The sequence below is a fragment of the Aythya marila genome, assembly GCF_965140915.1.
Source record: "Aythya marila genome assembly, chromosome: 27".
NCBI classification, from domain to species: Eukaryota; Metazoa; Chordata; class Aves; order Anseriformes; family Anatidae; genus Aythya; species Aythya marila.
Window position 1 is genome coordinate 1,095,294 of NC_139068.1, and position 16,278 is coordinate 1,111,571.

The following is a 16,278-nucleotide window of genomic DNA, read 5'->3' on the forward strand; positions in this document are numbered from 1 at the left end:
CATCTGTCTTGTCCCAGCTCAAGCTTCAAAAATACAGATGATGTTGCCTTTTCTGTGTATAAAGCCACATCTCCTGAAGCCTGCTCATCCTCCAGCCTTGGGGCTCTCAGGCAAAATTCCCATGGTTTGCCTAAAGCTGGGAGACAATTCAAGACAGCCCACATTTCATTTTTTAGAGTGTTAAAAGAGCAACCTTGTCCTAGGGGTGACAGATACCAGAGGGGGAATTTCCTGATTTGTAACAGCTCCAGGAAGTCCCAGACAAAAAGAATAAATAAATAAATAAATATTTCCACCACTCTGGTACATCTAGTGTAAAGCCATTGGAGAGAAGGGACTTTAAAAGGGTTTTGGAAGGTTTTACAGCAGAAATCCATCCCTGCAGCACTGCTGCCATCCAGAAAGCACCCAGGAAGAGGAGTGTGAAGTGTGCGCAAGCAGCAGGGGTGAAGCAAACACATTGCAACAACGTGCAGCAGGTCACAGCACTCCCAGCTGACAGTGGTGCAATCAGTGCTACCAGAGCACCCCAGGGTGACACAAGGATGGCTCAGAAGTGACACTGAGCCTTGGACTTACTTTAAGCTTGCTAGACACTGAGGAATGTGTTTTGAAAGTACATCTTCCTGCAAGTAGAGACCATGGCCAGCACTGGGGATCCCAGAATGGGGTGCCAGTACATCTGCTGAACACAAGGAGGCCCCAGCAGTGCCGGGAGACGGAGATGGAGCCCACCAGACCCCCACCGCTGCCGAGAAAATATCAGAGGTAACAACAAACTACTCTGCAAACATGTCCCAGAATTACACTTCCCAGCTGCACCCAGCAAGAATGCCCCAGCCTGAGGTTTTGCACCACTGCAAGACCCATGGGTGCAGCAGGGTAGTAATGCATTGGGGGGGGGGGGGAGATCTGTGCCAAAGCTTGAAGCTGTACAGGGATGCCGCCAGCAGAAAATGGTGGGTTTCAAGAAAGCCAACACGGTTTCAGTACCGCTCATAACAGCAGGGTCAGAGGCTAGGATGGAGAAGTGAAACCCCATGGCTGGCTCCTTCCCACTGCTCTACGTCCCTGCTCAGTGCTCGCAGGCTCACTGCACATCCCTCCTCATGCACAGACCTCTGGATCCCCTGAGCCCTGTCTCTGCTCAGGCAGGTGGGGCAACAAAAGCTTTTCCTGCCCTCACCCCACACCTTTCCATCATCATTGCATCCACCTCATGGCCACCAACAAGGGACACCAGGGCAGATATGAAATGATGGCTGTAGCCATGCACCAGCACACGCAAAAACCCACGCAGCCTCCGCCCCACAGGAGCACCCCCAGTGCAGGGGCTGGAGTCACTGGGAGACCAAACTCCCCGCCTTTTACCCCCAAACCTCACAGCCACGTCCACCCCAGCTGCTGCTTCTCCTTTTTCTTTCTTCTTCCCCAGAGCTAGTAGTGAGAGGAGCGGAAGTCCCTGGGGGGTGGAGGGGGGGCAAGCGCTGACTCCCAGCTCTGTGCAGGGCCGTGGCGCAGGCGGGGGGCCAAGTGCACACCCGCTGTGCCAGCCTGGACCTGGGGGGCCCCGCACCGCCCACCACCATGCCAGACACCTCAGGGGAACACCTGCCTCAGACCCCCGCCTCAGCCCTTATCTACAGCAACGTGGGTGAGTGATAACCAGGCAACCCCCCAGGACAGAACTATGCTGTTCCACCCCCTACCCCCCCACACCCCCAACAGCCATTCCCCCCTCTGTGCATGGCTTTGAGGTTGGAGAGGTGCAGTGGTGTGAATAACAGCTCCCTGTTCCTCCCTCCCCAGGAGAGCTGCGCGCCCACCTCATCCCCACCAAGGCCAGCCGAGGGGATGGAGCCAGGAGAGTCCCCCCCCAGCCCAGCCATGACCCCCTGCCTCCTCCCTTGCCAAAAAAGCAGCTGCAACGAGCAGAGTCCCTCCCGGAGCAGGGTCCTTCACGGCCCCGCCACGGTGACACCACACCATGGTTTGGCAGCAACCTGCTGCCACACAGGGAGGGGGGTCCCAGCTCCGGGCCCCCCCGGGCACCCAAGAAGCCCCTGGCCAAGTCCCAGAGCCTGGGGGAGCCCTGGAGCATCCCGGGAGAAGCCCTGACACCCAGCCCAGAGGAGCTGACCTTTGGGACAGGAGATGCAGAGCTGGGCCGGCTGCTGCGGGGCCTGAATGGATGGGACGGGCTGTGCACAGCCCTGGTGGGTTGCCAGGTGGCCAGCTTGACCCGACTGGTGGCCCAAGCCCAGGAGGGGCTGGTGGGACCCCCGGAGTGGCTGGGGGTAGAGCTGGCAGGGAAGGGCTGGGCAGCACTCAGCATCCTGGAGCGGGAGCCGTGCTGCCAGAGTGGCGATGCCTGGTATTTCCGCGTGGGATTTGCTTTTAGGCAAGACCAGCTGGTGCTTGCAGCCAAGGTAAGCGGGGAGTTTGGGCAGCAGGAGGGGGCTGCAGGCAAGTGTGACCCTGGGGTGGCTCACATTAGCTGGGAGGTTCCCCTTTGGTGACAACTTATTCATTTGCTAAATGAGCTGGTGCTGCTGACGCTGCTGCTGAGGGCTCCCGTGGGTTCAAGGTACCAAAGGTCCAAGGTACAAGGAGGAAGGGATCACTGGGGCAAGTGCCCTGGCATGAGGCCTTGAGGGGTCAGTGGGCAGGGAATGGGGCTGGCTCCCTGGTAGTGCAGGATGAGACCCAACAAAGCAGCCTTGCAGCTCAGACAGGACTGACACCCCCCTCTGTATGCCCCATTCTTGCTTCAAGCTGTTTGGTAGGCACCAGAGGGTGCAGGTGAGCCCAGCACCATGCATGGGTAAGACTGGGACTTGTGGCCCCAACCCAAGTGGTGGCCTGGCCCAGGACCCAAGCTCTGTCCTGGCACAGCTGTCTCTGCTCTTTCGCTCCTCACAGGTCCTCAAGCCAGGCTGCTGCAGTCTGGGCATGGAGAGCTTCCTCGGTGCACACTGCAGCATCCAGCGCCTGATCGGACGTTTCACCGAACACATCCCTGGGGAGCTGTTGCTCCCGGGCCACCCCAGTAAGCAGGGGCTGTCCCCTTCTGGAGAGGAGCCAGCCACTCCTGCCATCCCCCGAGTCTTGCAGGTCCTCCTATCCCCAGACGTGCCCTACCAGACCCTGGCAGGGTTTGTGGAGGGCTCCTGGGCACTGCACAGGAGCAGCCCCGGGCACTATGAGCGCCTGGCATGCCTCCTCCTCTTGCAGGTGTGCATGGGGCTGGAGCACCTCAGGGCACAGAATCTGGGGCAGGGTGACATCTGCCCCGAGAACCTGCTGTTGGTGCAGTGCCCGCGTCCCCTTGGGAGCCAGCAGGACAAGGAGGCCTCCATGGGGCTGTCCCTTCCAAGGTTGATCATCAGCAACTTGTTCAAGCTTAAAGACAAGAGAAGACCTTGTTCCACCAGCCAAGAGCAGAACTGGACAGAGGGTTCTGCTGCTCCCCTCACCCCAATGGCAGATGAGCTGAATATAGGCATGCTGATCTATAAGATCTTGCATGTGGATATCTCTTTGGAAAATGCCTTGGACCTGAGAAGAAATCAGCTTCCTGAAATCCCCTCCCTGTCTATCTACTCCACAGGACTCAAGCGTTTAGCCTTGCTGCTTCTCCACCAAGACCCCTTCAAAAGGGTCTCCATCGAGCAGGCCAGGGGCATCCTGCAGGTCCTGCTCTGGGGGCCTCGCCAGGAGCTCTTTGCCAAGAGCAAGAAAACGCTGGTTCTGCTCCGGAACTGGGTGGAGATGAAGAGGGCACTGCTGCTGCTGAAGTTTGCTGAGAAGGGGGCTGGGGCCGGGGGGAGCCTTGGCCTGGAGGAGTGGCTGTGCTGCCAGTACTTTGCAGAGGTCACGGAGCATATGCTCTACCAGGTTACCCAGGTTCTCTACATGCCCTAAAGACAAGCGTGCCCAAAAGGCTCCCATAGGAGCCCATAGAGGTCTGGACAAATCCACCAGCTCTCAGCTCCTAACCAAGGCTGATCCTGGCTGCAAAAACTGTTTCCAAATCTGAAACTGATCCTGCACACCACATGAACAATGGTCCCAAGTAAGCAGGGACCAAACTCCCACCATGGTACCTTGGCTCCCAGGATGCAGGATGTACTTTTACTCCTTTCACTGATTTTTGTTCAATGGTTTGAGTCCAGGTTATTGGAGCATCGCAGAAAGACAGCTGGATGGAAGCCACAGGACAAAGCACCAGCTCAGCTCAGTGGTTGATTATCCTGAGTAAGGTTAATGGAGCTTAGATTTTTCACACACACACGCAGGGAAAAAAAAAAAAAAAAAAAAAAAAAAAAAAAAAAAAAAAAAAAACTCCTGTACTGCTACTGCTACTGTTTTAAATAACAATACAAAGCCATACATTACTGCTTGCTTTAAGATACCATTACGGGAGAAGAAACACAATGCATCACACAGCCTTGCCCTTTTTAGGAATAGATTGTATCATAGTCACAAATACCAATGTCGTCTCAAAGGGGGAAATAAAGCAACCACAGCTTCAATAAAACCCAGAGCTGAGCCTATTAAATACTGGCCTTTTATGTGCTTTCTTACACCCTGACAATCCATCCAGAGAGGATCACAAAGCTGAACTTCACCACTCCACAGATGACTTAGAGCAGCAGACAGTGGGTGGGTTTGTGGCTACTGCACACAGGGGCCAGACTGGATCGTCAGTCTGGCTGCACCAAGGCAGGGCCGTTGCATCTATGGAGAAGTGTGAGATGCCCATGGGTCTGTCTCAGCCTCTGTTTAGGGTCTGTTAAGAGCCAGGAACCAGCACCTGGATGCCCCGTATGGTGATCACTGTGCTGTGATCCGTGCCATGAAATCTCAAGGTGTATGGGATGGGGCAAAGCCTGTGTGGGTAAGGCAGAAACTTGAGCCCAGGGTCGTAGACAATCTCCAAACATCTGGCTGCAACAGGGTGCTGGCAAAGTGGAGTTAGCATGCTGGGGACACGAGCCCATCGCACACAGCCCCAGACCCCTTGGCACCCCCTTGGCTGAGCCCTGAGCCAAGTGTGCCCCCCATGGTCCCACTCCTGGAATGGGACTTGCGTGTGAGCAAGATCTGACTCACGTGGTGACTAAACTGAGTGCAGCTTGCAATAAATACATTTCCCCTGTAAAGAGACCCATAACCAGATGCACATGCCTGTCCCACGGCACATGGGGGGACACATCTTAAGGACACATCATGCAGGCAGTGGCTGCTCAGCACTGTGCAGGATCAGCACCTTCCAAACCACGTGAGCATGGCTGTCTGCATAGTTGGTCGAGTGTCACACGAGACCCCACTTGGGTAGTTGATATAATTATTAACTAAGTAATTATTAATCCACTCACAGCTATCACCCGACGGCATACAGAACAGCTGCTGTGGGCTGTGCACACAGTGAGATGGGCCCTGGGGGCTTCCCCACAGAGGCAGGTCTGGTGTCCCATCGATGGAGATAGTGACACACTGGGCAGTCACTAGAGCCAGTGGCACAGCTGAGTCTGGGAAGGATCCTTCTTGGCAGTCCCCAGACTTGAAAAAAACTTGGTAAACAGGAGCTGTGAGCCTGGAGACAGAACCACAGAGAAAAATGCTCCCAGCCAGTGGGTTTCTGCCTCCTGCCCTGCCCCAACAACGTGCTGCTTTCCCAGGGCGCTGCTTTCTTCCAGTCTGGCATGGCAGAAACATGCTCCATCCCCAGCCTCACAGCCCAGGGCTGCATCCCACATCAGCCTCATTGCTTGGACTGCAGCAGGGCTGGCACCCAGCTGAGCTCACAGCCCCTTTGTGTGAGGCTCTGCACACGGTGGGGACCATCCCTGCCTCGAGCATCTCCCAAACAGAGCTACAAGGGAGGTAGGACCAAGGGCGACCAGGTCCTACAGACCACAGACAGGAAGGATCAGGGTTGAAAAATCTCCCTGGCCACACAAATCTGCTCGGTACCCAAGCACGGCTGGTTCACAAAACCAGAGTCTCCCAGTAGGAGCTTTGGGGCCAGAACCGCGCAGGAGGCATTGCCCTGCATCCCCACTGCTGCTCCTGTAGTATCATGCATGGCTACAAGATGGCAGTAAAAGCCCTGGCAGTAGCAGCAGCTCAGCAGCAGGGCCTGCTTGGGCACCTCACCCTGGGGGGAAAATAATAATAGCAATAATAAGAAAATATATACACACACACACACATATATACTCCTGCAGGCCTAACCCAGCCCCTGGTGTCCCAGGGGCCAGGATGGCCAGATCCTGTGTCACTGCCACAACAGCAGCTCCAAGCACCACCTGCACCCCCAGCTCTGGTTTCCAGCTGATAATCACTATTGGTGACCATCACCCCTTCTGCTGGGGCAGCTTGGAGCACTGCAGCCAGCAAAGCCTGCGTGGGTCCACAGCTTTGGAGGCAGAACTGTGCGGGCTCCACACTTGCTCATCCCCCCAGAAGGCAGGCAGGAGCATCACTGCCACAACAGGTGAGACAAAAAGTTTCTTACGAGAATCCTCTTAGGAACTTGAGGCTTTTGCCGGCTTATTGGGAAAAGGCAGGAACACCCTCTCCCACCCACCTCATGCCCCCCTCCTCCTAGCCAGCTTCTGGCAAGTTCACAGCTTTCCAAAAATAAAAAATAAAAAATGCACATGACAATAAGACCATAAACAAGTGACAGTAGGAAGGGGTCTGCTTGCATTCAGCTAGCTACACAGCAGCCAGGAGCCCGGGTCTATCAGGAACCGCTGTCATGCAGGTATACCAGGACCCAAGGAGCAGAGAGTGACAGTGCTGGGAGTGTGAAGGGTCCAGATGTTAGCAAAAGGCTTGGTAAGTGCCTGAAGCCAATTAATCAGACCATCACTTATCAGGTTCTCTGGGATCACAGCACCACACCCGCAGGCCCCTTTGTGCTGCAGCAGGGGCAGTTACCACCATGGGACTCGTTCACCACTGCTTGGAGAGAATTGTAGCAGTAGCAGCAGATTGACATACTCACGCAATGCCTGTATTCCCCGGCCCAGAACAGCTGCCTAAGGATCACCCCCACAAAGCAGCCGCCCAGGGTGCATTTACACATTTCAGAACATAGGTGAGTTGGATCCTAAAGCCAAGCTCTGGGGACACAGACCTGGTAGCAGAGCACAGGCTGGAACAAATGAGGATCATGTGCTTGAGCTTACACTGACTCAACAGCATGAACAATGGGGTGCTTGAAACCTGGTAAAATAACCTTGGGGCCAGCACTCAATCGACCCCAGGGATTCAGTGCTATAAGCTTTATAGACAAAGTTTGATGGGACTTAATAGCACTAAACAAGCATATGCAGCTGCAAATGTAAACTAAAAAAAAACTGAAACATGCTTTAAAACACAGCCCTCTGGAGACCTACCACTGTAGGTGACAGCTACACTGCAACCTCTGGTAAATCTAGCACTGCATACGCCCACATTTTTCCCTTCTGTTCAGTATCACAGACATTGTCCAGGTGGCTGTGGCCCCCCCCAACATGTACTGCTCAACTCCCTTCTCCTTGTACTTCAACCCCAATGTTTCACCTGATTTACAGGCCCCTTCTGGAGGCTGCCTTAGCTTCAGTGACAACATTTAGCTATGCAAGTGCCACAAGCCTTTCTAGATCACAGCCAATAAGGCAGTGAGTGCCAGCACAGGACCCCACCACTACCACTAACAGATTTCAGATGCTAAAACTGCATTATTTGGTTCTCAAAGCTGCTTGAACCTCATAGCATGCATACATTGTGCTTCTTAGCATTTCAACTGCTCATTTTGCTCATTTCACTCTAACCAACACAAACCCTGAATTATCTATCCTATGAAACATCGATACAGCAGGGATTTACATATATTTATATATATAAAGCACCTATTATGGTATTGATAAACACTCTTTGGAACCACTCTGATGGCAGGGGTAAGAACAAGAGTTGGCCTCTTAGTACCTCACAACTTCTGTTTCCAACCAATTAAAAAAAAAAAAAAAAAAAAAAAAAAGCCAGAAGACTTTGCTGCCAGCCTGGCTGGTGTTTAATACTGCTACTCCATCATTGTTCACAATGACCAGTAGAAATGGATAACCTACTAGTTCTTTCACTAAAAGCAGGCTCTTCCAGGACTGCAAGTCCTGACAGATCATAGCCTTGAGCTCCAATCAAGCGACAAGTAACCCAAGCCCTTCCATACCTGCAACTTTAATGGCTGGGAGAGTTCCAGAGCCAACTCTTCAGAGTGCAAGTCTTAAACATCTTAAACCAGCAATAAAAAGTAAAATATAAACTTTTATTTAGAATTAAAGCAAATACTTCAGTATCACAAACACAATATTAAACTTCAAGAAATATACTGCTAATTTGGAGGGAGCATTTATTTGCACAACCACAACATGCGCACAAATCCAGAAAAAGATGTGGAGTCTGAAATTTTCAACATCTCACCACCAGAGCAGTTGGTCACAACATCTCATACAAAGTTATATGTACTGTAATAGATGTTGACAAAATTTCTACAGAATCATCTTTATAGACAACAAGAAAGCTCTAAAAGGCAAACATTGCAATCTATTCTTCTTCTGATGAGTCTCTCTCAAACGTGTAGGCCATGAAGCAAGCATCTGGTCTCTTGGGGACAAGGGGATGCCCTGGTCTCACAATCTCAAAGCCCAAAAAGCTGAAAGTACGGAGCAATGCAGCTAGAGAAAAAAAAAAAAAAAGAAAACATTTAATTCTCTTGGTATCAAGCAACAGTTAAAAGTTTCCACCAAAACCAACTTCAAATATTGCATTAACATCTCTAGTGACAGTGCTAACACCTACCTCTATCATCTCTGTTCTTGTGGAAACAAATGAACACATGATCAACTCGAAGCTGTTCTTCAGCAAACTCCAGAAGAACTGCAAAACTACAAAACAAATGCAAGACATTCAATGCACATGAGCAAGCACTTCATCAGAGGTGGGTAGCAAGGGCCCATGAACCCATCTGCACACATTACAAGCACAAGTAGTAGGCATGGGTTGCAGACTCACACCAGTGAGAAACCCCCAAGCCATAGCTATAACTTGAGACACAAATTTAAATCTTAATTACACCAAAAAATGTGTTTTTTTTGTTGCAGCTGAAGGGAGAACTGTAGTGACGGACTTAGAACCAGAATGCTATTTTCAGTGGATAAAAGCAGCCACTGCTACCAGGAATGCAGTTTGAAATCATATCTTTGTCCTTGATTTTATTTTGCCTAACAGAACAAGCAGATGACGCTCTCAGATCAGGATCTCTTAGTCGTAGTCTCTTACAAGAGAGCATCAAGCACCACGAGCAGACTGAAGAGAATATCAACAGTACAATGCCAGATCTTCAAGACAAATCAAACTCAAGTTACATTTTATTCTACCCACCTGTCCTTGCTCCCTTCAGGCAGAGCACCACTGGGAATTTCTATATAGAGGTTGTTGTTGTTCAGCACTGCTCTCCAACTAATGTGTTTGGCATCTGTAAGCCTTGACTGGACATTCAGAATTCTTGTCCTGTTATTAGATGTTAGTTCTTCTGTTACATTCAGCCGATTATCCTGTAGCAGTAATACACGCAACATTACTTCCAGTTCATTTTGGAGAAGAGTTAACTCCGACTAAGAGTGCTGGGACAAGAAAAGCTTCCCACCTACCAGAGCAAGCTTAACATTACTCACCGAATAAAATAAATTAGCTGAAAGATTGTGATCCCTCTGACTATTCCCTCGCCCACCTGGGATCTTCAGGGGTGGGTGAGGGACATCAGGAGCACCACCGAGGCCCCGGACCCAGGTTACTACAGCAATTGAAGGGAACCCTGGAACTAGAAAAGAATCACAGTTAAAGGTAAACAGTGTTTAGGTAAGGTAAGCAGCAGTGTTAGAGCCCTGAGAATTCTAGGTTTTACACTGATTAGATGGCACAGGTTTGTAGACTGAGGGAACTCCTCCCACTGCAACCTAGCCAAGTAGCAAGACAAAAGAACATACAGGCCAAGCACGAGAACATCACGTAAAGCCCAGATCCACAGGCACCAGAAAGCTACTACTGTACTATACTGAATGAAATACTAGCCTGGAGATGAAAATACTCTTAACTTGGTATGAGGTAAATTTCTGTATTGTGGCAGATGTATGTTTGATCTGATCTCAAGAAAGGAACCATTTCACTACCATACAAAATCCCATTTTCTTCCCCACCCTGGAAATCGTTTTTCCTTGTGATATACAGCCTTAATTACATTAGATCTTTGCATCAGCTCTCTTAAGCTGGAGGTCAGAAAATTACATTAAACAGCCTCACAGAGGACACTATCTCAAATGCTACTATCAGGCAAAGCTCAGAAGCAAGCTCTTGAGTTTCAACTTAAAGACCACATCTGATGATTTGGAAATCTACAAGTCTTCCTACCGACTGACTTCTGGCGCAATTATACATTGCTTAGCAACATTCAGTGTTTAAGGTGAAGAATGTTATCTTCAGATATGAAACATTTCTTCTATGTGTGCTGTTTCATCCCATCTCTAAGCCTGCCTGGCTGTGAATAAGCCTTCTACTGTAGGAACAGCAATCGCTGTGCCGCCTGGCCCCTCCCTCTGCACCATCCTTCACCCTGCAGGCTCACTCTTGAGTTGCGTCATCTCAGCAGATGCAGCAATCGAGGCCCTTAGGGAAATTTTCACAATCGTCCTGTCTGTGAGTGCCAGCAGCCATTTGCAAATCGGAATAAACATGTACAAAATAATCCACCATTTTGCACAGTTCATACGAGTTTAATTTTTAATGAGCTTAGAATCTGTGATGAATAATCTGTATTAGAAAGGGAATGAATGGTCATGTAAGTCAAATATTAAATGCCAGAAAGCATTAGTAAGCACAGCAGCTATAAAGTTATTAAACTAAAAATTATAATGTGCTCAATCTCAATTAAATGTGTTCAATCCATTATTTTAGGCTCTCTGAAACGATTTTAATACTAGCATTACTTATTTTATTTCAAAATGATTGCAGATCTACGTATTCCTAATTAGCCTTACAAATAAGCCTTTGAACATCTTGTTCAGTGCTGTGCGGTAGCAATCCTTTATAATTTCACCTTTCACCCAATGAAAAGCACTATATAATAAAGGCTGTCTGTAGTTCAGAAGTGAGAATATATTTTAGTGATGTTTGGGTAATCTTACTCCCCTTGCAAAAAAAAAGAAAAAAACATAGTTCTTTAACCTGCAGTTAAGTATAAAATCGGCTTCTGCAGCATTCTAGGGCTGGTCTCACAATGCACACACCAGGTCTGTTCATCGCTCTCTTTATTCAGGGCAGACCAACATCCTAAGCTTCCATCACTGTAGCCCGGTCACCCCACTCCAGATCTTTTCTCCCCAGCATCTGTTAGGATTGCTTAATTCTTCTGTTGGCTTTTAAATTAAGAGCTCTCGTAACAGTCTGACGTTCTACTCTGGGCTTAGCACCTCGATTACTTCTCAATAATATCTACACTTACATAAGGGGCTAACAGCTTCCAGCCCTTTCCCCTCTCTGCCTAATTCTGCCTCTTCTCCCCCTGAGGGCCGTGCCTTTTGTCTTCAGGAGCCTTTTCCCCCCTTATCCCGCCGGGGAGGGGGGGGGCACGGCGGAGCAGCCCCTCGAGGGGCCGGGGCCTGCCGCTAACGTGGCACCGGGAGGGGGCTCGGGGGGCGCCTGCCCGGGCCCGGCTGTACGTGTGGGGGGCCTAGGACGTGTCCCCTGGCACGGCTAGGGGCGTAACCGACCTCACGGCGTCGCCTTAAACGTCTGAAGATTAAAAAAAAAAAACAACATTTTTTTCGTTTTTTTTTTTTTTTTTTTCCCCTCCCGCCCCCCCCCCCCCCTTCTTTTGCGGGGGAGGAGGCCAGGCCGCAGAGCCCGCCCCCACCACGGAGCAGCCCTGCCCCCGGTCCGGGGGAGGGGGGGGGGAGAAGGAGGAAGAAAACCAGAGCCCCGGGGGGGGGGGAAAGGAGGAGGCGGCGGCGAACGCCCTGCGGTGCGAAGGCTGAGCGAGGCCCCAGCCCCTCACCTGCTCTGTCCGGTACTGAGGCTCAGCACGGCGGGCATAATGGTGCTTTTATTCCCCTCCTTCTCTCTAGCGAAGCAGTGACTGTTGAGTATCCGCTGCAGGGAGGATTTCACCATCCGGCCGCTCTGGTCCGAACCCCGAAACCCTCCGCTGCCTCCCGCCGGCCGCTCTCCAGGCGCTGCTAGACAAAATGGCCCCCCGGCCGCGGTGGGTCCTTATATACCCTCTGTACGGCCGCGCCCCCACATGGTACCGCCCCCCCAGATCAGGCCACGCCCCCAACCGGAGAGAGCTCCCGTGCGGGAACAGCCCAACTGTCACTCAGAAAGCCTTGTTTCCCATTGGCTGAAGGGAGTGCGAGGGCGGGACATCGAGCTCTTCCGCTATTGGCCGGCAGCGCGAGGAGTTCAGCGCTTGTTAGAAAGGCGACGAGACTGGGAGTCACGGAGAGCTGCGATTGGCTGGGCCCCCGCGGGTGGGCGGGATCTGGCGGGGCGGGGCGGGGCGGGCTGGGCGGCTTCGGCCCCGTGCCGCAGCCCTCGCCGATCGCAGGGCCGCCGGTTCGAGTCCCGCGTCCGGCGCCTCCGCCTGGCTGAGGTAAACTGCGGGGAAAGGGAGGGGCCGGGCCGCGCGTGGCGCATGCGCGGGGGGGGGAGGGGGGAGGCGCGGAGGCGGCGCCCCTGAGGGTCCCCTCAGCGCCCGGTAGAGCTGGGGCCTCGGCAGGTCGTCTAAGGGGATGGGTCCCCCGCCCTCAGGCTTGCCCTGCATGGGCATCATCCGGTTAATAGAATGATTAGGGTTCGAAAAGACTTCCAAGATTAAAATTCGCCTCCCACCACTGTCGCCCACGAAACCATGTCCCCAGGCACCACATCCAACTTCTTGAACGCCCCCAGGGACGGTGACTCCACCACCTCCCTGGGCAACCCGTCCAATGCCTGACTGCTCTTTCTGAGAAGAAATGCCTCCTAATTTCCAACCTCAGCCTCCCCTGATGCAACTTGAGGCCATTCCCTGTAGTCCTACGGGCTGGATGCTGAGAGAAACGTTAAAAAATAAAAATAAAAAATTAACCAGTCACCAAAGTACAGGGCGGGGAGTCCCAGTGTGACCTCTTTTTGGTGCACCTGTCCTTGGTTGATGCTAGAATCACAACATCGCGTTTGCCTTCAGTTTGTGTTTTATTCTGGCCGCTGTGCGGTGTATAATTGTAAAGATGTCTGGGTAATGACTCTTAGCAACCTGAACAGAAAAAAGCCTCGTGCTGTACCTTCAATGAGGAAGCAAATAAAGGCTGGTTATTTACACAGCAGACGCTAACCTGCTGCCTGAGCCCCGTGACGAGCAATCTGTAACGCTCCCCTGATAACTTGCACAGCGCTTCTGATCTCCTGCAAGAGCTTTGGGAACCCGAGGCTTCAAGGCATAGCTGGGTCTTTGCACCCCACTGCAAGAGCAAGGTCTGGAGGAAAGGCTGAGTGTTTCAGACAACCCAGTTCTCTTCTGGACAATACAGGTGTAAACGCCTTCTTAAATTGAAAAGAAAGCAGCAGTCAAATATGTACGAAAAGTAAATACATGAGAATTCCTTGGTCCAATCTTTGACTCAGTCAGTTCTGAACATTTCAGCCTATTGCTTACGAGCTGATACCAGCCCCTTTCTAAAAACCAAGTCAGAAGCACATCGTGCAAGTCAGGGCACATCCTAAGTGGTGGATGTTACTGTCCTACATGGAAAGAAAGCTAAAATAAAGGTTTACATGATGCTGAATTGAGTTTGTGGGCAGGTATGCCTTGTAAATGAAATGGAAAAAAAGATTTTTATAGAGCCAAAGAAGAATACTGAAGATACATTGTAATGTTAAAAAAAAATAAAATCATGGTTTTGTATAAAAATGTAGATGTCTGTATTCTTTTTTTTTGTTCAACCCGGGCTACAACAAGCCTGTTTATTGCCTTCAGGTACTGTAGCTGCATCTGAATATACATATATAATATTTTTATTGTGTTGTTTATATTCATTTGCTTTAAAATGTTCCCATCCAGGAGCTCTGAGCACATGGATAAACCATTGATTGGTTCCACTTTGAACAAGAATAAGTGTCTAAATCCCCACCCTCCTTCTGTGTCCTGAAACTGCTCTGATTTACTGTGATGGAACAAAGTGTATTGCCAAACAAAAACATTGTCTGTTCTCCTGCAGCTTAGATGACAAGCCTAGCCTGGCCAGCAGCCAGTGACTAGTCTGGGAGTCGTGGTAAGTAAGAGTTACAAGAGAAAAAGCCTTTTCCTGCTGCAGGTGTCTGCACTTAGCTCCCAGAACACAAAATAAATGCGATGTTGGTGTTTTCATCATACTCTCTACGTGTGGCTGTTGATTTATGGATGGGAAGCTGATTGCCATTTAATGCATTACCCAGAGACCAACTTGAAACAATGGGATAGCTGCAACTCAGGAATATTTGGACCAAATGAAGCACATCAGAGAAGATTTGGCAATTCATGTTTTGTGTGTTGTTTTAGAAAAGTTTCCTGGGGGGTGGGGTGGGTGGGGAGGGAGGGGGAGATATATTTGTCGATGGAAGGACAGGCTTAGCATTTTGTTTTAGGTTTCATTATTTCTAATAATGACATTTATTATTTATGTGGTAATCCAGCTGTAATTCCTGATAATGGCACTGTGTCAAAGGACATCATCTTTGCAGCTGCTTTACTGTGGCACTGGAAACAGCTTTGCTCATTGGATACCTGTCATCTCAGTGGGCCATCACTCCATTTTACAGTTGAGTGACCTGGATAACACTGTGCTGTTCTGTAGTCTGCAAAAAGCCCAATCAACCTGTTTCTTTTTGTGCATTAAATATTGTGTGGGATTAGTTCCAGCTGCAGTTTTGCTGAGATAGCCTGCCTCTTCCAGTTTAGCAGTGACAATGATTCATAAATCCTCACAGAGAAGACTGACTCAGAATGTCAGGATTAACAGCTGAGGCACTTTGAGATGTTGCCATCTCCAGCTGTTTTTTACCACTGTTTTGCCATGATTATCCTACCATAGCAGAATATGCAGAAGTAACTGTGTGTCTGTGTCCTAATTGCTCCAGCTGCATTTTGTTTGGCATCTTTGGCCAACACTCAGTCCCTGGTTTTATCTAATAACCAGGCAGTGAACCCTAACAGCTGACATGTGGGCTTCCATTCATATACACCCACATCTGCTGTGGCACAGTAGCTTTCAACACAGAGGCAACAGGGACAATTGCAAGTAGCCATTCTCCTCCATCAAAGTCCTGAGGCTCTAGTTCATCCCAAGTCCTGTGCTGGTGTCCACAAACACGCTATCAAAGACCTGCTCATTCCACTGGCCCCCAACGACCATGTCTCCGTGACACATTTCAAAGGACCAGCATAGTTCCCGAAGCTGACAAGCAGCAGAGAGCCTGTGCCATTAAGCTTCCAGCAGCTCTCTCCTGAACTGCTTACTGAACTCCTCAGAGGAGAACGTGCAGCGAGTCCCAGAAGTTCTCTTACACAAACAGGTCATAGTAATTAGGCTGTATAAAATCAGCTGGGAAAAGATCTTGTGCAATTTGAGTTACTAAATAACCAGACCTGTTAACAGAGAAAGTACAGAAGAAGCAACACAGCCAAACTCCAGATCAGGAACCTAAGTTTGAATAGTTTCAGGTTGAGGAAAACAAAATAGTTTTATTTTCCAGAACTTCATTTGCTTTTCTTTTTACCTCGTTTCAGCAAGTCTTTCAGTCTCTTTTAACAAGAGACATCCCAAACATTAATCAGAATCACCAGTTAGTGATTTTTGTCAATTTTTTATAGTTTTTACATTCTGAAGAGTGTTAGACTGAAAGCAGAGTTTATGATAGCACAGGAGTAAGTAAAATCAAAGTCAGGGTTGGTAGCTGATCTAAACAGATGCTCAAGGAAGAAATGGACAGGACCAGTAATGGCATGTCTTACCTCTTCATTGTCTGCTCTCTGGTTTGCACGAGTTTGTGATGAGATGACACAAAACTAGTGCTTAGGAAGATGTGCAGGATCCAAAACACTCTTAAGACTTGGACATCCTGAAATCCTGCAAGTTGATACTGTAGCTGTATCACTTCTTTTATTTAGAAAAGGGAAGATAAGCTGTTCTGCTGTTGATTAGGTGATTAAAA

General features: G+C 49.9%; 2 protein-coding genes across 4 annotated transcripts; one reads left to right on the plus strand and one right to left on the minus strand.

The window, feature by feature from the left end:
• Positions 1–450: 450 nt before the first annotated feature.
• On the plus strand, positions 451–4,550 carry PEAK3 (PEAK family member 3). Of its 3 annotated transcripts, XM_082779729.1 has the most exons (5): positions 451–768; positions 1,509–1,654; positions 1,810–2,429; positions 2,923–3,114; positions 3,235–4,550. In XM_082779729.1, the coding sequence occupies exons 1-5, from the start codon at positions 725–727 to the stop codon at positions 3,922–3,924; spliced, it is 1,692 nt and encodes a 563-aa protein (XP_082635855.1). In that variant the 5' UTR covers positions 451–724; the 3' UTR covers positions 3,925–4,550. The 3 variants fall into 3 exon arrangements, with proteins under 3 accessions (XP_082635855.1, XP_082635854.1, XP_082635856.1); XM_082779728.1 differs by having other exon boundaries at positions 2,923–4,550; XM_082779730.1 differs by lacking the exon at positions 2,923–3,114.
• Positions 4,551–8,299: 3,749 nt separating this feature from the next.
• On the minus strand, positions 8,300–12,290 carry OAZ1 (ornithine decarboxylase antizyme 1). Its single transcript, XM_082779839.1, is given in 6 exon segments — positions 8,300–8,729; positions 8,854–8,939; positions 9,436–9,608; positions 9,729–9,815; positions 9,817–9,874; positions 12,104–12,290. Coding segments are annotated over 6 exon segments (651 nt in total). The 5' UTR covers positions 12,220–12,290; the 3' UTR covers positions 8,300–8,598.
• Between the last annotated feature and the right edge of the window lie 3,988 nt (positions 12,291–16,278).

Bases quoted from the DNA above. Each gene is read 5' to 3' on its own strand.
- PEAK3 (XM_082779728.1), top strand. From the start codon at position 725: ATGGAGCCCACCAGACCCCCACCGCTGCCGAGAAAATATCAGAG. The intron at 1,655-1,809 runs GTGAGTGATAAC...CTCCCTCCCCAG, and splicing joins CCTTATCTACAGCAACGTGG to GAGAGCTGCGCGCCCACCTC. The intron at 2,430-2,922 runs GTAAGCGGGGAG...CGCTCCTCACAG, and splicing joins AGCTGGTGCTTGCAGCCAAG to GTCCTCAAGCCAGGCTGCTG.